The sequence below is a fragment of the Dermacentor silvarum genome, chromosome 7, assembly GCF_013339745.2.
Source record: "Dermacentor silvarum isolate Dsil-2018 chromosome 7, BIME_Dsil_1.4, whole genome shotgun sequence".
In the NCBI taxonomy this organism is placed as follows: domain Eukaryota; kingdom Metazoa; phylum Arthropoda; class Arachnida; order Ixodida; family Ixodidae; genus Dermacentor; species Dermacentor silvarum.
In genome coordinates, this window is record NC_051160.1 from 21,720,101 (window position 1) to 21,745,619 (window position 25,519).

Here is a 25,519-nt window from a genome sequence, read left to right on the forward strand (position 1 = left end):
AAAACCTGCGGCGAACGTTAGCCCCGGGAATTTGATCAGCTTCGAAGAGGGTAGCGCTACACGTGAGGCGCTCTCTCCGACAGGACGTACCCTTGAAGGCGTGAGGCACGTTACGCCGAACCCTTCGTCAGAGTTTGCGGAGAGCATGGAGCCACAGCGGCATACGTGCCCAACGCACGCAGCTCCTGTGCCAGACATTACTGGTCAGAGCGAGTCACAGCCGATGCTGTTGCGCGATGCTATGCGCCTGATTGAAAGCTTGACAGGTGTCGTGCAGAACACTCTGCTGACATCTACCGCAGCTGCTAGACCGAGAGTGAGGGTGGACTTACCCACCTATAGCGGGTACCATGATGTAGTCAGTGCCAACGAATACCTCGATCGCATGCTGACTTACCAGCAGGCGACGGGGCTGTCCGATGGTGAGATGCTGGAACGCGTCGTACCAGTGTCGCTGAGTGATCACGCTGCCCGCTGGTTCCGGCTTACTGGCCATCGGTCTCGTACGCTGGCCGAGTTCCGAGCGACCTTACGCGAGGAATTCTTGCCCGCAGATTACCAGCGTCGTCTGCGACGCGAGTTAGAGCTACGCACTCAGCATCCGGACGAATCCTTGCTCGAGTACGTAAGGGCGATGGACGACCTTTATCGTACCGCTGACCCCTCTGCTCCGAATTGCGATAAGGTGGAGAGAGTCACGCGACAAGCTCATCCTACTTTCGCAGCGTATTTGAGAGGCGGCAAGTTCAGGGATTTGGATGAGCTGGCCTCGGAGGCAAAGCGCATACAGGCGGACATACTCGCCTCGCGTTCATACCGGCCTCCACCCCCAGCGTCGCAGGCACTTGAGCCGCGATGCGCATGGAACGGGGACACTTTTCGCACTCGTTCCCGGGGAGATGGTGCGATTGCCTTCAGTGACGGACCCCTGAGAAGTGGTTGGGAATTATCTGACCGGGCTCTCGACCCGTACACGTATGCCATGCGTGCAGCACGCGCTGCCGATGGTCGAGGTATGCAGAATCGTGGTCGACAGGCCGACCCGAGGGTGCCAGAGCAGAGCGCGCCTGCAAGGGAGCAGTCGATAGGGAGGAACAATGGCCAACCGGCGCGAGGCACTGCACGCCAAGCCCGACAAAGGCCACCTATCCTCTGTTATCGGTGCAACCAGCCGGGGCACTTCGCCCGGGATTGCAGACAACCTGCGAACCGAGAGCACGCGCTTTCGGGAAACGAACGGAGCCGCCGGTGAGCAACGCTGCATGGCCGGCGGCGGTTACAGCGGCGCCAAGTGAGACACATGAACTCCTTGCCCCGCTGGCTTGTCGTTTCGGACCATCCAACGACACGCCAGTGCCGATCATAGAGGTTACAGTCGCCCGGCGCAGGTTTTTTGCGCTATTAGACACGGGAGCAAGCGCTTCACTCTTCGGCGACGAGGTGTGTGAACATCTCCGTCGGAACGGCGTCCGACTGAGAGAGAGTAATGTAACTTTCCGACTCGCCAGCGGCACGGCGCACGCGAGCGGTGCTGCTAGGCTTGTGGTGCGGTGGGAGAAACGGGTGAGGCGACAACGCCTCGCTCACCTCCCCGGCCTGTCGGTTCCTATAATTCTTGGTAGAGACTTCCTCGCCAAGACGGGCATTGTTATTGACGTCTGCAAGGGAGGATATAGGGAGCGAGCATGCGGCGCCCTGAAACCTTTCGTTAAATTTCAAAAAGCGTCAGAGACAACTTCGTTCGATGATGCTTCGCGCGCAGACCGACTCAACGATTGCCCAAAAAGGTCACTCAGAACGGTTTCCGCCGGGTCGACATGCCGACCAGGCAGCCGCGATGAGGAAAAAGGCGTGGAGGGGAACCGCTCCCCTCCCGCACGGCCCCCAACCCCCGCTGCGGTAGCACAGTGCGCTGCAGTGAGGGGTGAACGAGACCACCCGCTGCTGAACGGCTCATGCAGTTTGTCGGTGGAAGAAAAGGCTCGCCTCTCATCGCTTCTGAATGAATATGACGCCGTATTCACAGAGCGGCCTGGCTGCACCACGCTAGTTAGGCACAAAATTGAGACAGGCGATGCCTCTCCGTGGAAGTGCAATCCTCGGCCGGTTAGTTTGGCTAAGAGGAAAGCACTAGACAGCGCCCTGGACGAACTGCTCGATACAGGCGTTGTTGAAAGGTCCGATAGCCCATGGGGTTTTCCTGTGGTGTTGGTTCCTAAAAAGGATGGGACGACCCGCCTTTGTGTTGACTATCGCCGCCTGAACGAGGTAACACGCAAGGACGCATATCCGCTTCCTAGCATTCCCTCGATCGTGTCCAATGTTGGCGGAGCGAAGTACTTCACTACGCTCGATGCAAGCAGAGGATACTTTCAGGTGGAGGTAGATCCCCGTGACCGAGAGAAGACTGCCTTCACTTGTCACCGGGGCCTTTATCAGTTTACCCGAATGCCTTTTGGACTGGTCGGCGCGCCTGCGACTTACCAGCGCCTAATGGATCGTGTCCTAGGTGACGCAAGGTGGCACTACGCTCTTGCTTACCTAGACGATGTCGTGGTATACTCGCGGACTTTTGATGAGCACTTACGCCATCTCAGGGACGTGTTGGAGCGTCTGAGGTCCGCGGGGATAACGCTAAACCCGACCAAGACTCAGATAGCAGCAACCCGAGTAACGCTACTGGGGTTTACACTGGATAACGGACGCCTTCTGCCGTGCGACGACAAGGTTCAGGCATTATTGAACTACCCGTCACCGGTAGACATAGGCGGACTGAGACGCTTTTTGGGGCTGGTGAACTTCTATCGCCAGTTCATCCCAGACTGCGCTACACTGCAAGCCCCCTTGACTATGCTGTTAAGGAAAGGTGAGCAGTGGAGATGGGGTCCCGAGCAAGAGGCGGCACTGCGCAACCTCGTAAACGCGCTCGTGGAGACCACTGAGTTAAAGCTACCAGATTTGAACAAGGAATTTGTCATACACACGGACGCCAGCGACCTTGGCCTAGGAGCGGTTTTGCTCCAACAGCACGAAGGTAGCTTGCGGCCGGTAGCATTTGCTAGCCGCTCTTTGAGCCCCGCAGAGAAAAATTATTCTGTGACAGAAAAGGAATGTCTCGCGATCATTTTCGCTCTCAAAAAGTTTGACTACTACGTTGATGGAGTTTCATTTATTATCGAGACCGATCACATGGCACTAACTTGGCTTAGGCGTCTAGGAGAGCCGAGCGGCCGGCTCGCGCGATGGGCACTTCTCCTGCAGCGATATGACTTTACCGTTCGCTACAGGAGAGGAAAGAACAACGTTGTGGCGGACGCACTTTCGCGCGCGCCCGTTGACCGTGAGGAGAGTAACAATACTACTCAACTCGCCTCGCCCGAAACTGAGCTCGAGAGCAGATTAACTGCGGCGACACTCGAAGTCGTCAGGAGGGGTAACATTAATACCCGTCCTGACTCTTCAGAGACTCAGCCTAAGAGCAGAGTAACTGCTACAATGCTCGACGGCAATAGTCCCAAAGGGAGGACGGACGAACCACCTCCTCAGGACGAAAGCGTGAACCACTTGGACTGCGTCAGTTCAGTGGGGAGCGTGTTCAGCAGAAAGGAGCTGTTAGAGGCACAGCGGGAGGATCCCTTTTGTAAGAAAGTGTTTGAGGGGCTCCGGGAGCCCGGCGGCGCGGCCGCGGCGCACGTGGATGCAGCTGGTATTGCTGTGAGTGCGCGGCGCTCCGAAACAGCTGGTAGTGCTGTGAGCGCGTTGGATTCCTACCTGCTAGATTCTGACGGCGTCCTGCTGAGATACATTCCCGCGGAGGAGGATACACATGAGTCCTTCAAAGCGGTCATTCCACGCACGCTGAGAGGAGCACTTTTACGCTACTTTCACGATACGTGTATCGCTGGGCATGCGAGTGGCCCTAAGACTTACTTTAAGTTGTGCCGCTTTGCTACCTGGCCTGGAATGAAGCGGGATGTGATGCGCTACGCCCGCTCTTGCAACGTGTGCCAACGCGTGAAGCCGCGTGGTGGACGACCGCCCGGGCTCATGCAACCGATTAATAGCCGAACACCCTGGCAGATTGCGGCATGTGACGTCATGGGACCTTACCCAAGGACACCGAGCGGGAACCAATTCCTTCTCGTCGTCACAGACCATTTCAGCAAGTGGGTGGAACTGTTCCCCCTGCGGAAGCTGTCGGCACGCGTAATCATGGGGAAGCTAATCGAGGTGTTTACACGATTCGGCTACCCTGAGCAGTTGATAACGGACAATGCGTCCTATTTCACGGCCAAATTATTCGTGGATTCTTGTGCAGCTCTCGGCATTAAGCACCGGAGAACAACCACGTACCACGCCCAGGCGAATCCCACGGAACGTGTGAACCGCAACATCAAGCACATGCTCGTTGCATTTGCGGGGACGCACAGCGATTGGGACGCTTGTCTCCCTGAAATTGGATTTGCTATCAGGTCGACAGTGAATCGCTCAACTGGGTTTACACCCGCCACCCTCAACCTTGGGAGGGAGCTGTTGAATCCGGTAGAACGCACTCTACAGGAACGCAGCAGCACGGAACTGGTTGTTTCGTCGGCACGCGCCGATTATGCAACTGGGCTGCGCGCAAAGGTAACGGAGGCTTTACGCAAAGCGCGACGGAACCTGAGCACTGCTCGCGCCGAGCAGAAAGCGCAGTACGACCGCTCTCATCGGGAAGTTCAGTACAAAGTGGGCGACCTGGTGTTGAGGCGGAATCACGTCCTAAGCGACGCCAGTAAGAAATTCTCAGCTTCTCTGGCGCCGAAATGGACCGGACCGTACCGGGTGCGAGAGACTGTCTCTTCGCTCGTGTACAGGCTGGCGGACTTGAAGTTAAGACCGATCAGCAGACCGGTGCATGTCTGCGACCTAAAACCCTATTACGACAGAGGGAACGAGTGGCCCGAGGAGAACGCTCTCCCGCGCCCGCAGGCAGTGACATCGCGAGGCACAGCTCGACGTTCGAGCCCAGTGCGGCGCTATAACTTGCGATCTCGGCAGAACTAACTCTGTCCGGTTTGCAGAGGCTATTTTATTGTGCGCAATATCGGACGGAACACTCCTTCGATGTCTAGCGTGCAGCCTTCCAGAGCGAGCATGCGCTTTCTCTTTGGAAGAAGCGAGAGGGGTTAACCAAACTGTCGCAGCCGCAGACCGCCCGTCGGGAACCGTGGTACTACAACCAAGCAGAAAAGACCGTTTTCGCTGTGTGTACAAACGAGCAGGCCATAGGCAGTCAGTGATGTATTCCACGCAAGAGGCGGCGAGAAAAGCGAAGCCCCAGCAGCCAGCGACGAGGAGAAAAAGGCCGCAAACAGCTTCCGGTCCGAAATGGGGGCAGCGGCGCAGAATTCTCCGAACCGCACCGCCAAGCCCCGCGACCGAGTTGCGGGCCCGCAACCAGGCACCCGGCGCCGGGGCCGAGCGTAAGACATCTCCCACAGGAACGCAGTGGCCTCCCGCTGCGCAACGAGTCGCAACCCGCCATCCGTAATGGCTCGGCGGGCCTTTGGCTCTGCACCCTCCGAGGTGCCGTACACCGAAAAGGCGGGGCGACGGGGACGAACGGGCCTGGCGATACCTAAACGGGACAGTGGCACTTCCGCCTTCGTCCGGCTGGGTGTCAAGAAAGCTTTGCTCCGTCCTCGGCGAAGATGTCGAACCACCGTGACGCCCGCGCCACCGACGCGAAGAAACGCTGGTCGAACTCGTACCATAACTCCGGCGGGCCCGACCACACGAGGATCAAGCGGCCCAAGCAACAACAACACCTGGCTCCTGCCACTCCCGGGGCTTCCATGTCTGGTGGCCGAGACAGCGAGGGCGCGATGAGAAGCCGGCCTGGCACCCCCTTTCATCCTGGATCCACAGGCCAACATCACTCGGCCACACCGGGCACTAAACTAGAAAGGCGCTCGGTGGCAACGTGGACCTTCCAGGCCGGCACGGAGGCTCCCGTCTCCTACTTTTCGGCGGCGCCGTGGAAAAGGCAGGAGCGGGCGCGCATCTCGAAAAGAAGCGACCGGCTCTTCGCGCCATTTCAGGGCCGGACGATAACCGAACTAGATCGCCAGTCGAACAGCGCCTGCATTCCCCCGGATCCGGGCTCTGTGTTCTGCGAGTGCGGCGGGCTGATCATCCACGAGAGCCACGAGAAATCACTGCTCCATCGACAGCGGATCGCGGCCCTTGGGGACGGAGCGCCTTCAAAGAAAAGCACTGAGCCGCACACGAACGCGGCTACCGAAGACGTCATTCGGCGGGCAAGGACAGACCCGCAGTTCGCTAAATGGCTGCTGGAGGCCGCCGCGGGGACCACGCAGAAGGTCCCTGCGGTTTCGTCAGCACCATCGTCATGCTCGTCGCAATCGTCACCATCGCCCGGCACCTCGACCTGGCCTGCGGGGACCGACAGCCCAGCGACACCGGCGGCGGGTGGCCAAGGCTGCTCCCTAATCGACTTGGACTTCACCGCCCTGATGGCGGAGTAGCTGGCCCCTCTCGGAAAAGCCTCAGGTGACGGCGGCCTCTTCGCGGCTGAAGGGGGATTTTAAGGAGGGGGGGATGTGGGATCGCACGCGCATCCCGATGTCTTCGGAGCGGCCGCGCGGTTATCATGCGATGATCACGTGCTCGCTCGCGGAGGGTAGCGGGGAGAGAGCACGCTTCGCCGCTCCCGCTGCTCTTCGCGCCTGGCCGCGAGACCGCATCCGAGGCACCCCGTTCCCTCCTTTCCCCTTTCTTGGAACCGGGGATACTCCCTCTCCGTCGCTCGGGGAGAAGCGCTATTCCCCCGAGGCGTTTTTGTCTTTCGGCTGACGAGCTTGCGACTGGCCGCATCTCAATTCAGCCGCGGAGACTGCCGCACGCCGTCCCCCTGCAACGCCCGGCTTTTGTGAGCGACTGACCGCCCCAGGGCCGAGCGCGGATCCACGCTAGGTGAGCTGAACCCTTATCAGCCTCTCGTGTGTTTCCACTATTGTGTGGTTTTTGTCACCTCAGTCGTGCGGAACGCTCCGCCGCTGTGGTTGCCGTTTTATTTTGTGTACCTGTTGTTGCCTCAGTTGGTGTGTAAACTCAAGGTGAATAAACACCTTAAGTCAAAGACTCGCCCTGTCCCCCCTGGCCTGAACCCGCCGTGGTCGCAACTCAGTGCGAACCGCGGGTTAGGGGTCACAGCTCTGACTGTTAGGGCTGCTGCGAAAGTGCTTGCGAGCGACTGCCGCTCCGCTGGCGCGGTGCGATCCAGAGAAGGGTCAGGTGCGCACGAGCGAACTTGAGTAAATACCCCTATACACTCAATGTGTTTGCTTTGATAATCTCCGTAGCCATAGCCTTTCTGTCACTCTACAGTTAATAATGAACCGACACTGACATTTAGTTCTCCTGGGAGTGAATCATACTGATGCACATCCTTATCATTCTGGAACAGTGTCTGTCTGTGGAAACAAATAAGCATGCTGGCTGCTTTAATCTTCTTTAATCATTCACAGTATCAATGTGCACCAGTGAGCAAAAGTATATGGACCACAGGGATGCCAAAAAAACTTAACTTCTTTGTAATTAACACGCGTAAACTGAAATTGACGAGTACACTGGAAAGTTCGCAATGCCAAGTTTGGACTGCAATCCTCAATTTCAAGTTTTATTCGCAGGCAGTTGAAAAAAATCGGCTTTTTCGCGCAATCCCTGGCCCGTATACTTTTGCTCGCCGGTGTACATAGAGAGCAAGGTAACTGCGCAAATAAAAAGGAGTCCTAAAACAATTCACAAATAAATTATTGTGAAACATGCACACCACGATACCTTCCTGTGCTTCAGCAGTGCACTGGTTGATGTAGGCAGTTGACACTCGTGAGTCCAGATCTGATCCTGGCACTGGCTGCTCCCTCAGTTGTCCTACGTACTTGTCCTGGTCCAAATAAGAATGGCATGTAGTCGAGCAAAGGCCACTACTCACGCAGACATTGTATAGCTATCTTTCCACTTTTCTTTTTTTCCACAAGATGTTTGCAATTGCCAAAATATATTTTCAAAAAAATGCTAAATACTTGTGCCAGTCAGCAGATTTGTACAAGACAAGCAGCTTCAAGGACGGGCAGCTTCGGCTATATTTTACATGCTTCTGGTATGACTGGCTGAGGTTGCTGTTAACCGCAGCTTATGGAGTAGTAAAATGAGTGTTGCTCTACTCAGTTGGCTGTGTAATATGAAACTTCAAGAAGCCAGACAAAACGGCTCTAAAAAGACGTCAAGTCATGGCATTTTCTATCTGGCTCAACATTGTTATGTAGTCCTTTGTGCAAGCAGCCGAAGAGAAATACGGAAAACAGTGCTGGTATATGACACACCTTTACACCACACTTCTGGTATGAAAAGCAAGTGCATGAAAGCCTGGAGCGACGATTTACACCTTGTCTGGAGTTATACTCGGGTACAAATGAACCTCTGTTATAGCTTAGGAGCAAAGCTGCAGTCACCTTCATTGCACTGAAGTAGCCAGCAGCTTTCCTGAGACACTTGTGGACATCCTTTGCTTCATCCATGTTGATGCTGGAAACAAGTGCATCTTTTGTCTCAGCTTGTCAACGCCAAAAAATTACATCATGACTCCTGCATCTGAGCTAAATATTTACGCAGCAGCTGAAAACTCTGTGACACTCTGAGATTGGCACAGGAAGGGTAGGCTTACTCCTCCTTGGCGGCAATGGACGACGCATGCTTCATATGCCAAATCCCCACATTTTGGCAGATTGAGACCAGCTCAAAGACTGCATCCGACTGCACACTGCACAGGAGGGAAACACCACAGACATGCCGATATTGCATCAAACATATTTATTTATTTATTAATTCACTTCAATTATCCTCTTGGCCCTGAGACCATTACAGAGCGGTGTAGTTGCTACGCAACAGAAGGACTGACTGAGAAAAATGAAGTACAACCACGTGCACAAACTGACAACGAAGACAGAGGAAGCACAGCGGAAATTACTGTGGCATTAATGGAAGCGCTGAAATACTCCCCCCAAATTGAATTTCTCCCCGAATTGCAAAACCACATACCAACTCTTTTTTCTAATGATGCACAAAGTTTGCAGTGCACACGCACTCGCTACCCTGCCTCAGAACAACGAAGTTTAGATCCTGTTGGCTTAAGTGAACTCCAGTGATCTATAGTTCATTTCACAAGCTGCATGCAGTACTGTGGACACTACACGGCTTTCAACCAACCGCCCCATGAGCGCGCCTAACTCTGATTTAGTAACTGACTGACATTGTTGCATTGACATTGTTGTGCCTATAGATAATGGAAGCTGTAATGTCGACAGAGCTTTCTCTCAGCTGAGATACGTTCAAAGATCGGACAGTTCTCGGATGGAGACTGACATGTTGCGCATGCAGTTTATAATATATGTTAACAAGGATGTGTATAAAATCGATGACCAGCTTTTCGTGAATAAAATGTTTTATTTTCTTGAAGTTATCAATGCTCTTTGCTGTCATTATTACTTATTAATTTCCAAGCAAACGCCGAACTTTGGAGTATTTACTAGAAAACCCTGATGTCCCCCCCGATTACCAGCTTAAAACTGATCCCTAGTTTTAACGCGTGAGCGTTAAGGAGCTTGTGATACCCTCCGATCCAAGAAGAAAAAATAAACGAAAAAAAAAAACACGAATGTAATGTTTTACTCGATACACTTGGAAATTTAACCTGAAAGAAACCTAATTTTCCCCCAATTAGCGGCTTGAAAAATAGCACCCGATTTTTAGAATTAAAAAAAAATATAAAACCCGAAAACCAACAACCCTAAATATATGTGACGCCGGTTTAATACCGTCCAGTACCGGAGACATTGCTAAAGGATTTTCTTTTCTTTTTTTTCTTGTGTTCGAGATTGGCACGCACCCCGTGACCCCAAGTTGGTCTGACGGTTCGTTTCGAACCCTGCTCCCTCAGCACAGTAATTCGATGCTCTACCGATTAGACCACGGGCTACTCAGCGACCAAAGTTGGCGTGAAAGAGGTTAGACACAGATGGGCGGACGGATGGTCAGACAGACTGCAAACTGTGTGAAGTTCCCAAAGAATACTAATAGCGTTAAAATACATAAAGGAACGGGGACAATTTATGTGATGTGTAACATTGAACAGTTTCTTACTCATAGTAAAAAGCAGCTGATGTAAGTAAGGCAAGTCACGCAAAATCGTACTTTACTGACATATCAAAACTCACAGTGGTGTTTGTCCCAGCATGGTCTGGGTCCAGCGAAACCTTGTGGTGTTTCTCAGCTTGCTCTCCCCTCCCTTTTCGTCGGGGGCCAGGATCATGCCAGCAAAGAGTGCCAGGTAAGTGTTCAGAGCAGTTTCAATTGTGCCGATGTCATTTAAAGGGTCTGTCAGCAAGTCGAGTAGGTGGTTTCTGGCCAGACGCAGGTCACTGTAATCGGGCAGTATAATGCACAATTGCCAGTCAAACATTAAATGGTAAGGTGGAATCCATAAGCAAAGCACTTCAGCAGGCTAGCAGTGCAAACTGAATTTTATAAACTTCTCATCACAAAGTGCTAAGCTTTCCGGAAAAGCAAGACGACTGTTGCTGTCTCCAAACAACACCGCCAAGCTGTTCATTAGCTTTGAACAGCGCGCCGTTTTGCCAGACAACTTGCGAACAAGCGAAAGTAGCGATATGTGCAAAACTCTACTTCCTATTATGGAATAGCCAATCAATCACCTAGACAGTCGCTTAAGATTCAAGCTAGGTGTACCAGACACTGACGACGATAACAAGCTGGGCATTGACTACGACACGCGGGTTTTCACGGTTGAGAAGTTGACCGGGTCGTTGTCAGTGCAAGCGAGCTCCCAGATTGGGGGTTCATTATTACTTTGCTGCGAATATCGGCTCTTTCTAAGCTGAAAAATTACCTAAATTTCTCGCCAATTCAGGATCGCGAAATGCTAGTTTACGCAGCGTCAAGGCTGACGCGTTTGCGTCATTTGTGGATAGAGTTACCGAAGCGCTTGTTTCGTGCAGCTAAGGCATCGGGATTCGTGTTATTTCGCCTCCGTGACAACATTGTTTTCCAGAATGAAAGCATGCGTATTTCAAGCTCATTTGCGATTTCGGTGTTTCGATCACGGTTCAGCACTCCAAAGCACCGGATGCACAGCTGTGGGCGAGCTAACCTGCAGAGCTTCAGTGCTTGGCTGTCCATGGCAAGCATTTTGAGGTCAAAGTTGACAATGCCGGTGGCTTTCAAAGGGTTTCGATGAAACCAGAAGGCCATGGTGGCTCCAGAAAATGTCCTGGGCGCAAAAGATAAGAGATTTACACAATTCACACGCACGGAGTCCCACCAGCCTAAAAATGCACAGCACAAACCAAAACAACCCAACCGACAAGCGCGTCACAGCTCGTCTGTCTTAAGAAAAACAAAAAGTAAGTTTTGTAAATTCTAATTTTTATAAAAGCTATAATTTTAATCTAAATTGTCAACAAATAACTACGCACCCCGCAGAAGTTCTTGCGCGTACTGTGAAAATGTTAATAAAAAAATAATAGTACATTAACGCGCTCTAGCGGAGTTGCTTGGGTGCTACGGAATCTTTCCGTCCTTCCATTTCCATTCAATGCTTTTACTAGCTTTTACGGTCAGCTGTGGTGCTTGACGTATAACCGTGCTGTGGAATTTCACGTTCGCGTGTGATGGGACCTCGAAAATGAATTGTATTCGGCAGTTATAACTACACACTTCTTTAATATCTCTTTGTAATGGGAGGCACGATCATTCGCGCAACTTCTTTTGGCGCAGTTTGTCTCGCAAACGTTCGCCGTCTACCATGCATAGTACATTTGCGCTTGGCACTTGTGTTTACTATTGTACAATCGCAGTTCTCGACAATGTGTGCAACAAAAAATTCTTGAAATAAATTACTGATTTCATCTCCTTTATTTTGCACCCGATGTAGCCTCGCTTCGCTGGCTACATCAGGGAGCACCATTTTGCAACACTCATTTTGTAGTTTTTTATCGTAAGACTCATAAAACTTTTCCAAAAGCCTTACCATCCAAAATTTGTACCTAGGGGTACACAAAATTGCCACTGAGTTCAGTTTCAAGACATAGGCAAAGTATGTAAACAACAAAACGTGCGTGTGAACCTCGGAAGAAATGAATCAGCTGTTGCAGCACTTGTGTGACGTCAACGACTTTAAATTTCGCGCCACGTCCTGGCTTGACAATAGAAGACCCCGTAGTGCTTTGGCAATTTCAAAATGGCGTTGTATTCGTACTGTAGGTGAGGTGAGCGATTGGTAAGTTTTTTCCTCGTCACCGGACTGTGTGGACGCATTCATCGGCAATTGTTTGGCTTCGTGAACTTTTTCCGGATCGCGTGCGCCGGCGCGTGTTTCTGAAAAGCCGTCAGCCGCGCCGTGCAATATTTCGATGCATTTTTCGCCGTGGTTTTGTTACTCTTTCGAAGCCTAAATCCAGGCTAGCACAGTGGCATCTTTCCGAGATACGTGCTAAGCCTAAAAGCTGTGCATACTTAACCCTAAAACAATTTAAATTTTCGCCTGGCGGCCTGCATCCCCGTCGGCAGAGCGGCCGGACGGACCTGCGGGCATTGTGCATCCGCGACGTGCCGTGCAAAAGTGGCGAGACCCAGGGGCCCGTATCGGGCTGTGTGCTGAGCCGTGGTCGGTCCCGCAGGAGCCCAGCGACCGGGATGTGATCGGCGGCGCGACAGTCAAGCGAAGAGCGGAGAAGCAGCGCCCGACGTCGTTCGACCGACGACGAGTATGGCGGATACGAGAAGACGCGTCAAATTGTACGCCTTGAACGCCGATCGCCAGTGGGATGACCGCGGCACGGGCCATGTGTCGTCTTCGTACGTCGAGCGGCTCAAGGCTATGTCCCTTCTCGTGCGGGCCGAGTCGGACGGTGAGTAAACCTCCCCCCCTTCCCTTGCTTGCTCCATGACCCCGCGGTGTGCTTCGGCCAAACGTCACTTGCGCGTCGACCTGCATGTTTGAACCGTGTTTCCGTGATGCTCGTCGCGCGTCTTGCTCAGTCCTGTCGCCTTGAGACGTCAACGGCGGTCGAGTGCTGCGAGACCGCCTAAAAATGAGGCTTCCCTATTGTTTACATTCTAGGAGATGGTCTGCAGCCTCTCTCTCCACAGCAGCAAAGTTTGCGTTCGCGAGAGGATTAAAATAACGCCGTTGAAGGCATCCTTACTAAATTTCTTTCGTTTTTGTTGTGCGCGGCTACCTGCCAGCCGTGTCTTGTTTGTTTCTACCTCCACCTGTGTGTCCCTACTCTGTTTTGCACTATGGAACTGGACGACCGCGCTTTCACTTTTTGTTTTTGTGCTCTTGAGCGCCCCATCTTTCCCGTTTTTACTTATTGATTCATCCAGCCCGTGGAGCATGCCAAACTCGGCGCTGGTGCGATTTTCGAACTACTCGCGTCTTGGCGAAAGGGGTGCGAAAATTCTGACGTTCAGCGAACGAAATCCGTCGTGTGTGATGCTTCTCAGATGCTTAATTCGCTCACCGTTCTCTTCCTTTTCTTTTTTTTTTTTTAAGGCTCGTTACTCTTGGAATCAAAAATACAGCAGGACACCGCCTACCAGAAGCAACAGGTAAGACATTGCATGACGCAACTTGTTCGTAAACGATTCTGACACAGAGGGGCGCCCCACATTTAAGCAGGCACCCGTAATTGCGTGTTTTATAACTGGGCAGAAACGTCATGGTAACCTCATCGTACATAAGCATCGTTGTTCGTCTATTGTAGTCGAACCCTGTGAATAACGTCATAGACCTCTGCACCTAGCCCATTGGTCAGTGTCGCCATTACCTGTTTCTCTCTCTCTCGCTCTCTCTCGTGTTGACGTTCATGTCCACCTCTCGTGTATCTGCAAGCCTAGAAGCTAGCTAATAGTAATCACATTCAACACCCACATGGATTTAGCGATGTGATTTTATCTTATCATCGCTATCACTTTGGGGCCCTTTTAATTAAAGGCAGATGGATTTGGCATGTTTGATTGCCTCTCAGAAAACTAGCTTGTTTCTGAACCGACATTTTCTTTACTGAAACATGCATTTATAACAACTCTGCAGCTGTGGAATGTGTGTCGGTAAACAGAATTTGATGCCTGGTATTGTCATGTTCAGTGCTCTGGTTTGTAATTTCCCACTGTGTTAATCACAAGTGACGCATCAATTGGCCCAAGTTTGTGCATCTGTCAGCTCTGCTGAACCCTTAGTTCACTTATGTAGTTCATTGCATAAGGGGCTGAATAGCATTATGCCCTGAACTGAGTACTTTTGTTGCAATCAAGAAACGTGTGAACTACTGTGACAAGTATAGCGTACTGTCCGTAACACTGCGCAGTGCAGAATCGTCTTGTTTTCTCTGTTTCTCACCGTGGTTTGAAGCCAGACAGCTTGACGCCGCCGCCTTCGTTTGCGTCGATGAAGGCTTTTGTGATGTAGTCCGCCTCCCATGCTGATAACTACCATGGCCACCGTTTTGCCCGCAGTGTGAGCTGTGATAGTGGTGTCTGCTGTCTGGGTAGATAACAGGGGTGGGGCTTTCCAAACCTATGCTGCTCGTTCTTGCAGGTCTGTTATCTCATGGTGATAAGTCCTTTGCCTGTTACCTGCTGCTCTGTTTTCATTGCATTTCTTGCAGTCTGGAAATGTCTGCAGCCTGTCTTCGTTTCTTTACGACAGCTCCAAGTAGCAGAGGTTGCTTGCCTCTAGAACATAAGCAGGTCACAGCTTGTACAGTGTGTCCAGTTCGCTATTCCGCAAAAATGCTTACTTCTGTCCACTGTTCCCTCACATCTAGCTTGTTTGCTAGGAAGCTTATGGAAGGACACGAGGTGTTCTTCATTTTGTCACTCAATTCATGTCAGTAAACAGTTCTAATTTATTGGCTTTCAACTTGGTTAGTTGCCTAAAACAGAAAGGTGCTGCCTTTTGAGATCCATTTTTGTAACTGAAACGTGGTTTGAAAGACGCATAGTAATCTTTTCAATGAAATTCCTCAAATATGTTTGCTAGTGGTATTAAAGTATGATCTTGGCCATTCAGTGTGTTTTGGTTGTGTGAAAACACAGACAGCAAAAGCCTAGGCAGTGTGCTTGAGGTGCAAGAAAAATCATCCAACTGATTGCATTTGCTGTGGTATGATTTCTTCATAAATCGAAGGTTCTGCTGTCAAGATTATCTTACACTAGTTTGTCACGGCTAAGCGGAAAAATGCAGTTTCCTGACAGTGAGGCAAACTTAAGAACATTTGAAGAAAAGGTGGGAAATTCAGAAGTTTTTGTTGCGACTGAATTCTTCACATGAGTGTGTGTAAGCATCAGAAGATGCCTTTTTCTTTTTAACCTTGTAATTTGCATCCAGTGATTCGGTTTAATATGAACCTAAAGGACATTGCTTTCTACAAATAAAAGAACACCCTCTTCAATCCAGGCAAGGTATTAGAAAAACTTGCAAGAAACAGTCCTCAATATGTCACATGAATAAGTTCAGTAGGCTTAGCAATGAAGCAATAAGACTATTCATTCAAATGGCCATTTAAAAGTGTTTTCAAGCCCAAACCGCATGAGAGCGATTTCATGCGCGACGAGTGACTAAACGGGCCATAGCACGAACAGATCGCTCGTTCTTGTCGCTCCATCGCTATCGCTCTGTTCTGGAAATCTAGAATTCGTTGCTCGTCGCCCGGAAGTGCTATGAGCGACTAGCCCATAGCGCGAAGCCGGAACAGGATGTGTACATCAGTCAAGTACTACCGATTGTAGCACGGAACGAGCGAACTAAATTTTGATACGTGCAAGGATAAGAACCTAGTGCAAGACCTTTAGAAATATTTAAGCTGCTCTATTAGCACATGTCACACCAGTTTCAGCGCGTATTTGCTGCCCTCATACTGGCAACACCGGCGACACATCGCTCAAAACTGTTGCTCGCGTGCGGTACGACATGTAAGTGACGAGCGAATGCGGCAGCCATCTCCATCGTTCGCTGTCGCTCGCCAGATCGGGTGCATGCGGTTTATACTTCACAGCTTCCACTGTGCGATTGAGCTGAGCAAGTTTGGTCTCCAGACAAACATTTTGTGGGCTGCTTAAATAATAAAAGTTGCTTATGGCAGGCTCTACTTGTAATATGTACGTTATGAGAAAAAGATTGACAAGCAGGGTGGGCCATCTCAATGTGAAAAAAAGGTTGGCGAGGAGGTTTTGTGTGTTGAGTGTGCTCAGCTCGGAATCCCTGTTTGATTGTAGAAGTTTTCACGGGCAGCCTGGGTGCATTTTGCTATCGACTCTGCAATCTTTTGTGGATTTTGTGTTGATCGATATGTCTACATCATGTGTTGCAGGAGACGCTGATCGTGTGGTCAGAAGGTGACAACTATGACCTAGCACTGAGCTTTCAAGAGAAGGCGGGATGTGACGAGATATGGGAGAAAATCTGCCAGGTATGCTTATAAGCTGTCATTTTGCTCTTCTGGAAACAGTAATAAGATATTTCTTGGAAGTAGACAAAAATCGATGGGCCTCTTAGTGAAAGGCTATACTACATTGATTACAGGATACACTGGGCAAAGTGCTAAATATTCAGTTTCACTTGCTACCCAGTCCATTGACATAAATGTCAAAAGTTTCTGGTGGGCTTTATTGTTAATGCATTTACAAGCCTCGGAATTTCAAGGGTGCTTTCAGTGAAAAACTTCACTGGGTGAAGCAGTACTTACAAAAGTAATGTTCTGTAGCCGTGAGTATCTGGAAAAAGTGCTCGGAGTACTGTCTAGTCGCAACGTAGATCATGTGGCAAAATAGCATCTTAAGACTCCCAGCTATAGAGAACTATTTCTGAATGCATAATGGCTTTGGAATGACAAGCCATAATGAGAAACTGCTTAGTACTACCAAATGCAGTGGGAAAGCGAACACAAGAGCGTGTATCAGATAGCTAGCCTCAAACCCAACTTTGAGCAACACACGGCGGCTGCTGTCGAAGGGAAAGCGCTGTTTAGTTCACCGATGGCAGTCCCGCTGCGTGTTGTTTCTGTGGTGTTAGTTGCTTCATGTCAGCCGTCAGCCCTCTCACCATCTATGCTCACATTCGTGTCATTAGAAGTGGGTATTGACGCAACAGCAGTATTTATCACTACACTCAAACACATTGACCATCGTTACTATTCCTGAACGCATTATCCATTATTGCAACCATATGTTTACTAGACGTTCCTTGCATTATAGAAATGCAGGTGAGGTCAGAGTGCCACTGGTTAACCTAACAGCCCCTCCTTTTCATTTTAATTTTGACTGTAGCCACCGCGCATACCACTTGGAAGTCAAGTTTAGTACTATCTGACGCACGCTCGTTATCCCGTTCATATTGCTCAAGATATACCCCCAATTGCAAAAGAGTCCGTAGCATGGGATATTGAGAAGAAGAAAAATCTCTGTGCAGCCAATGCATCTGCCCTGGAATAGTAAGCCGGAACGGAAACTTTCCCATGCAACATTAAAATTTTTGGGATTTGCCGTGACCCCATGAAGAAGTTTAACTTTGTTGAAAAAAGAACCGTGCTCCGAACACTTTTGCAGTTAAGTGATGGTACTGGCACAAGGTTTCACAAAGCATTCCTGTTTTCACAAAAATGAATGGTTCCGCACAATGATAGCAGTGACAGCAGCCTCTTACGTGTACATTCATGATACATGCTTGGAAACATGGAGATACCAATGATGGTCACTGTCAAATGTCATAACAGGGACAATAAAGACAAACTAATAAGTGGGCTTAAATGGAGCTAAAGAGAAAGATAAGTTCACCAATGTGTCCAAACACAGTTTATACTAAGAACAGATGTTCATAGGTCAGGAAATGATGTAAACATAAAAGAAACAAACATTGGCACTGCCACAGTTTTGATACTGGCTCCCATGACCTAACGTGCTTGTTATAACTAGCATATTGTAGTCGATCACTGATGATTAGAAAGCTGTGTTGCACTTCAGCGTGATAGAAAATACGGCTTGGTCAATCTTGTTGAATTTTCCTGCAGAACTTTCTGATGCCATCTCTGTGCAATCTCTGTCAGCGCTACAGTCGAATCCCCCTACAATGAATGCCGCTACAACAAAATTTCCGCCACAACGAAGCTTTTCAGATTCCCCGTCGGCTGCCCATAGAAAGTATTACAAAAAGTCTCCATAACGAAGGCGCTTTATTCAGTATTTTCGCTTCAACGAACTTTGCGAGAACGAAACTGGGACTGAAATTGAAATTGGAATTGCCGAGTAGTCAAATTAGAAGGCCCGTCCAAAGCTGTGAAGATCGTATGTCTTTTGAACTGACGTTTTCGCAAACGAAATCAAGTTCAAAGTACCGATTGTACGCCACTGCAATCCATAGCCGTGCGAGGTCATCACGCGAGGTCATTACGCGCCTGCGCAAGACTGCATGGAATCACCACAATCGCTGCCGTTTTCTGTGGTGTGTGTCCGGTCGAAATGACTACCCCAACGAAGAAGCGTAAATTTCTCTCTCTCGAGAATGCACATATGATCGCCGAGGCAGAAAGCGGAAGGAAAAATGTCCACAGTTTCGCCCATAAGGTGAAGCATCGATTGCGATAGCAGATTAGTAGACAGCTATACGAACTAAGGATCGTAGTTTTATCGGCCGTATAAACTTGTAAACATTCGCTTACTAACTAAATTACCAAGCATGGTGTCACGCGCGCACAGGTAAACATGAACACATCTCGCTCGACGGCTGCGGAAACTGGGTGTCAACACGCTGGAATGAGAAGGCGCGGCAATAGCAGCGAGTGAATTGACCTCTGTGCCGTCTCTCGCTTGAACGTGAACTAAACGTCGAAAGCACAGCGCGCACTTTGTGCACGGCGCAGATTGCTTTCAAGATACGGTGGCCGCACTGTAGCCGCAGTTGTCAACATGATGCCAACGTCTCGTCTGGGAAAAATGACAACCTGCTAGACTCACTGACTCCGGTGACTGCTTTGAAAGTAATGGATGCTTTTGACCTCATCTTAAAAGTTATCAGAGCCCACGACAATGACATTGCGATGGCTCTTTTAACGGAGTGTGAGACTCGCGTAACGCCTTTGCTTGCCGTGAAGCGTAAGAAATCCAGGCTGACCCACTTTTGGAAATAAAACTTCTGGTAAACGCAAGTTTGCTGACTTTGTCATAAATATGCAATGAAATTGTGATAATTCAAACCGCTTCATTGAGACGGTGCATGTGCGCCGTCTCAATGAATGAGTGAATGAGTGCCCGGTCGATCGCGCAACACTCAATGAATGAGTGTTGCGTGATCGGCCGGGCACGCACATTGGGTTAGGCGTCTACCGCAATGTACGAAAAATTCTGTAACAGCAGCACGAAATGCATTTTCTTGTGAAGTTGACACTTTATTGACCGCCTTCGGTACGTCTCAATCTTTGCCCCCACGCCATCGCGAAGATTTCCCAGACTATGGTTTCGGCTTCTTTCGCGGCTTTGCCATTTGGCGTACGTATATACGTACTAATTTCGTGTCAGCGAAGTTCCTCCACAACGAAATTTTTCGCATGTCCCTCGGCTGTATTTGCTTTATTGTGGTACCCTCTCTGTGCAGCCCTCCGACCTCGGCTTCCGGTTGTCTGTTAAATGTGCAAAACTCTGGGCATTTTGCTTGCATGCTTGCACTGACTGTACTATAAATCAATATTTAATTACTCTGTAATTATGAGGGCTCACGAGAAAATGTATGAATCATTATCCTGACACCTTCACTTTCCTTCAATGAAGTGTGAAGTGCCTTGGGATAAAGTTGTGTAAATTTGACAAATTTACTGACAGTCCATCATGATTTGTGACTGGAGGGGATGTGTTTCATTTATATCCGAGTGTACCAATCGGCTCAGTCGATCACCTTCCCATTAGTTGACGCCCTGTGAGCTGGTTGACAGGGTGGTCGTGAGTTGACAGCATGGCACCTGCTGTGCCCTCTTTTCAGGTGCAGGGCAAGGACCCCTCGGTGGACATCACACAAGACGTGGTCGAGTCTGAGGACGAGCACCTGGAGGAGGCCAGTGATGGCCTGCCGCCCGTGGAGCTTCCCCCATGCGAGACCCAGCGGCTCGGGGAACTGGCCGCCCTGGTCCAGAGCTGCTTGCCTTCGCCCGTGCGACGGGACAAACTGGCAACCGCCCTCGAGGAGCAGGACTACATACGGCGCCTGCTGCCCATCTTCCATACCTGCGAGGACCTGGACTACCGGGAGGTGTGTGCCGAGTTTTTGTTGTGCTGCTGGTTTGCCCGTAGCTTCCTATAGACCTTTTCGGCGGGAGTCTGGACTCTTGCGCGGGAGTACAAAGGCACATGCTGCAGCTCCTGCAGTGGTTCTGAGGGGGGTTCAGGCATGTTCACAGCCCTGCAGAGGGCATTGTGGCGTTACCCACTAAGCTCTCGCTGGAAAGGTCTACAGTAAAACCTCGTTAATTCGGATCTCAAGGAAGTAAAACAAAAATTGTCCGAATTATCCGAATGTGGAATTATCGAGGGTATCAGAAAAACAATATACAAATGCTTACTACGTCAAGACACTTTCATTTGCTGAATGGATGAGCAAATCTTGTTTCTATTTTGCACAAAAGCTGTGCAGAAGCTGCAATTCTTGTCATCTCGTAACTGACTGGCTCTTGCAGCATGGCCAGGGCGCATGCCTTCATCCAAGACACGCTTTTCCTTATCACACGCACAACCCGATCATTTTTTCGCCGGTGAGCTGGTCACCAACATATCGTTCGTTCATTGCGATGTAGCGATTGCTCTTCATCCTCGACAGCTTTGCACTGAGTTAAAACGAAACAACTGTTTGCCACAACCACTGCGGATGAAACTGTCGCTGGTATAGACGCTATCATGGCGGCTACCTTGCGGTTGTGAAGGTACGCTGCCGACGCACGCACTAGTTAAAAACAGAACTAGTGCCTGCGGCAGCCACTGCAGACGAAAGTGCGGTCGCTATCGACGCGATCATGGATGGCGACTACGTAAGGCACGCAACTGACACGTGTACCGACTCAAGATAAAGCTACCGCTGTGGATGAAACCTCAGTCGCTATTGACGCAATTATGGACCAGTCCCAATTTTGCGCCGAATTAACAAAGCTTGCTGCCATAGAGCTATGTACATTTTTGAAGGAAGGGAGCAGGGACGCCGAATTACCCAATTAACGAGGCTTTACTGTATATCCTATGTGCGTTGGTCTCATTTTATCATCCTTGGAAGCAACTTAGGTAGAGCAGCCTGCCTGTTGAGTGTGATAACAGCCCCCGTCACCATTGCCATCAAGCGAAAGCAGTGGCAGATAACACCAAGTTGTCGGCACTTATGCCTTAGCTCATGGGTTCTCAAAGTGGGTGCCGCGAGCCACTGATAAATTTTCCCTGGTTCTGCGCTCGCCAAGTGGCTAAAACAACGAACGTGAGGAGCGCTCGATCCAAAGAACGTCCATTACCCATTCCCGAGTGTCAAAAAGCACCATCACAATGCGTAACAGGAACATGTGAACTGCGCAATAAATCCGCCAGCAGCTTGTAGCCACCCAGCCTCCGAAAACGGGCCGCGCGCCTAAGCTTTTACACTTAAATCTCGGAAGTCGTAACTTCTACCATGCGCATTTCTCCCGTTTGTAGATCGGGACCCATAGAGTGCAGTGCGCGCTGATGTACTCGTCGGTGGATTACTATATAAATGCACGACGAAAAAGCGCACCACGCGGCGCTAGCGTCCAACCGAAACCAAGCGGCGGAGTCCGCATCGTCATTTGTCCTCAGCGGAAATCGTGCATGAAACGTGTCTGACAGTAATGTCAGAACACTTTGTGCAATTGTGCCCTTTTTATCGCCGCGCATAACACCGCGTTGGTGGTAGGCTGCGTGCCTTCATAAGTGCCTAGTCGCCATCGATGATCATGTCGATTAGAAAGCCTATGTGCAACACTCCCTACCATCGATAGCCTCAACGGTTTCGTCTGCAGCAGTTGCGGCAAACTGTAGTTTCGCTTTGACTCGGTGCGCGCGTCTGCCGCGTGCCTTCAAAACTGCGTAGTCACCATCCATGATCGCCTCGATAGCGGCCACGGTTTTGTCTGCAGCGGTTGCGGCAAACATTACTTTCGCTTTGATTCAATGCAAAACTGTCGACGATGAAGTGCACCGGCTACATCGCGATCGGCGTACGATTTGTTGGCGACCAGCTCACGGGCGATAAAATAATCGGGATGTGCGCATGGTAGTGAAAAGTGTGTCTCGAGGTGACAAGAATTGCAGATTCCGCACTGCTCTTTTGCAAAATAGGAACACGATTTGCTTATTCATTATGCTGTTGACGTAGTAAGCATTTCTTTGTTTTCTTTATACCCTCGATAATTCAACATTCGGTCTTCTTTTTTTTTTTTTTCTATCCCGTGAAATTTGAATTGACGAGGTTTTACTGTACTCAAAGTAGAGTCGGCACTAATTGTAAGATCTCTTGTGATGAAATGTTATAATTAAGTGTCCCCGTACGATAAGCACTGAAAACTGTCATTCTTTCTTGGCATACCGCATTTACTCCAATCTAACGTGCACTTTTAACACGACCCTATATCTGCGTTATGACCCTATATCCGCGTTACATATAAAATTCTGACATGCTTGAATTCGATTTCAGAAAGTTTGTTTCGCCTGATAGTGCTCCTCTTAATTCTGCTCCTGTAACCCGCCATGGTTGCTCAGTGGCTATGGTGTTGGGCTGCTGAGCACGAGGTCGCGTGATCGAATCCTGGCCACGGCGGCCGCATTTCGATGGGGGCGCAATGTAAAAACGCCCATGTACTTAGATTTAGGTGCACGTTAAAGAACCCCAGGTGGTCGAAATTATTCCGGAGTCCCCCACTACGGCGTGCCTCATAATCAGATCGTGGTTTTGGCACGTAACAACCCATAATTTTTAATTCTGCTCCTGTGCTGAAGGAGCTGGGGCTGTGGCTGGCACGTGAAAATGCACGCCGCCTGTAACTAGCGAAAAGCTTCACATGAAAAATAGTATTAGTCGATCATGAGACCAGTAATAAAGCTAATGCAGGTGTGGTCATTACTCATCTCAGCCAGTGCATTCCTTTAACATCACTGGCCTATATGCATAGTTAGAACGCATCGGTTTCGAGCTGCCACCCAAGATACAACGGAGCGAACACGAATTAGCTGCGATGGCTACGCTAACTGCAGAAAAAAGACATATCACCGCATATACGCGAGCAATGTGAAAAGGGATACCACCACAAAATTACATGAACCGAAAAGGCACCGCAATGTGCGGGAATGAGCGTCTACAACTACAACAACTTGCGCGGAACATGATGAAGATGCCATGCAAGCATGATCGAGAGCGCAGCGCGCTGTTCACGTCCGAGAAGGAGCATTCACGGAACACAAACAAAAAAAGCTTCAAATGTTTCGCCGCCGCTCGTACGGCACCGCCTCGCAAGGCGGAACGGTGCATTAGAATCTTAAAAAGATAACGTTAGAAGTAATGCAATCAACGATCCACGCACCGCGCCGACATAGGGAATCGCTCCGAGAAGTACGCGAGTCCAAAAGCACGCCAGCCAGGGGCGGCGCGCGCTAGTGCCCGCGTTGCAATCCGTCAAGTCCCCACAAATATGGCGGCGAGCGCTCATCGCCTCTTTTTGTCGTCTGCTAGCCTGAGAACTTCCAGAAAGCTTCCAGAGAGCTGCCAGACCAAAATCGTCCTGGCTGGTTCTGGCAGCCCGCGAGTTGCCAGAAGCTTCCAGCCCGAGTAAAACGAGTGCGCGGCGGAATTGCGTCATGCGGTGGGCAGAGCAACCCGAAAAAAACGAAGGTGCTCTGGCTGGCTCTGGCAGCCGCGGGTACCCAGAAGTGGAAAATCGAAGAAGCCCAGTGCAGTCCACTTATAACGATACCACATATAACAATATATCGGTTATAACGATGAGTCGACATAACAGTGTCAACTTATGTATTAGGGCTATGAGAAAAAAAAAAACATATATTGATATGTTATTCACCGCATATCGGATATAACGATCGAAATTTTGCTTCTGGGAAGCGTGTTTCATGCAGAACAATCATGAAACTTGCGTTTCTAAGTTTTCCCTAATCGAGACGGGGTGAAAGTTTGCCTACACGAGTTCGTATCTGCCACCATTACCGCGCAGCGTGTCCCGAACGATTGTGAACGAATACTAGGAAGAGCATCGCAAGTTGGCACAGCGTGCACGAGATGGCGCCAGCTGCCTCGCGTCCGCGTCGCCGGCGGTCGTGCAGGCGTCCAGAGAGGACGGGGAAGAAAGCGATAAGCGAGCAGCGCCTGCGCAGCCTACGCTTTCCGCAAGCACGGAAATGCGCCGTGGAAGCAGCGGAAGGTGCACCGACGAAGCGCAAAGCTGCGTCTCTCGAGGCGAAGCTACAAATTTTGCAAGACTTGAAGAAGTACGAACTTGTGCAGTCGATATTTACGATTATGAAAACCGCGAGCACCACGGTCGTGAAGGCTAGAAGTAGTGGCCATGGCGATCAACAGAAAAAGCGGGCCTCGTGCGCCCAGACCAAACCCCCATGGGCTAAACCAACACGGTGGAACCCGCTGACATTACCGAACTCTGGGAGCACGTCGCTACTGACGATGAAATAGGAGGTGCTTCGATGGAAGAGTTTCCAAGTGCAGATAGTGCTGCCTCTTTCTGCGAAGAGATCTTCGACGGGGTGATCGTTGTCGCGACGGACGGCGGCGACAGCAGCGGCAGTGACGAGATTGACAAGGGTCCGTCTTTGACACCGACCCCGATGTTCACCTTAAGTGCAGTGTCGTCGATCGAGTCGCTAATGCACGCTAAATTACAGCTACTAGTGTTCGTGCAGCAGCTGGACGCTACACCGTATGGACCCAATGCACACGGCAGTTTTCCGAAACTTCTGCGAAAGCAAGTGCAGCTTTCTATTTCAGCACGCCTAACGATTGATACGCTATTTAGAGGTTTAAATAAACGTTTTATTTTTCACAGCCTACTTTCTACAACGTCGATTTTTTATCGCAAGTGGCAAATTCGGTTTCGGGGCAGCAAATAGATATTCGGCGTTTTTAAGCGGCAGTCCAGATATATTTCATTCTTCTTGATATCGTTATAAGTGGACTGCACTGTATTGGGGGGGGTTCCTTGGCACTTCATGGAGCTTAGCAGGGTTCCCTGGGACCAACATGCTTGAGGACCCCTGCCTTAGCTGGTTGGTAATGGGATGTGGTGCTGCCACATGTCTTTTCCCTCGAAAGTGACATTATAGTCAAAACATAATCTTTTTGCTACTTGTAGTAATGTTGCCATGCTTGGTGGTT

General features: G+C 50.1%; 2 protein-coding genes across 4 annotated transcripts in view; one reads left to right on the plus strand and one right to left on the minus strand.

The window, feature by feature from the left end:
- Positions 1–7,669: 7,669 nt before the first annotated feature.
- Positions 7,670–11,454, minus strand: LOC119458719 (BRO1 domain-containing protein BROX). The gene is made up of 5 exons (XM_037720575.2): positions 11,234–11,454; positions 10,281–10,484; positions 8,732–8,827; positions 8,520–8,592; positions 7,670–7,951 (listed from the first exon to the last, which is right to left on the minus strand). Exons 1-5 carry the CDS (start codon positions 11,332–11,334, stop codon positions 7,685–7,687), a joined length of 741 nt encoding a protein of 246 aa, XP_037576503.2. The 5' UTR covers positions 11,335–11,454; the 3' UTR covers positions 7,670–7,684.
- An 851-nt stretch (positions 11,455–12,305) lies between these two features.
- Positions 12,306–25,519, plus strand: part of LOC119457686 (serine/threonine-protein phosphatase 4 regulatory subunit 3) — a 36,043-nt gene continuing 22,829 nt past the window's right edge. For 2 of the 3 annotated variants that reach the window (XM_037719324.2, XM_037719326.2), the window contains exons 1-4: positions 12,306–12,992; positions 13,640–13,695; positions 16,458–16,556; positions 20,114–20,380. In XM_037719324.2, the coding sequence (XP_037575252.1) occupies positions 12,851–12,992; positions 13,640–13,695; positions 16,458–16,556; positions 20,114–20,380 (564 nt within the window). In that variant the 5' untranslated portion in view covers positions 12,306–12,850. The remainder of the gene's footprint in view (positions 12,993–13,639; positions 13,696–16,457; positions 16,557–20,113; positions 20,381–25,519) is intronic. The other variant, XM_037719325.2, reaches the window with a different exon arrangement.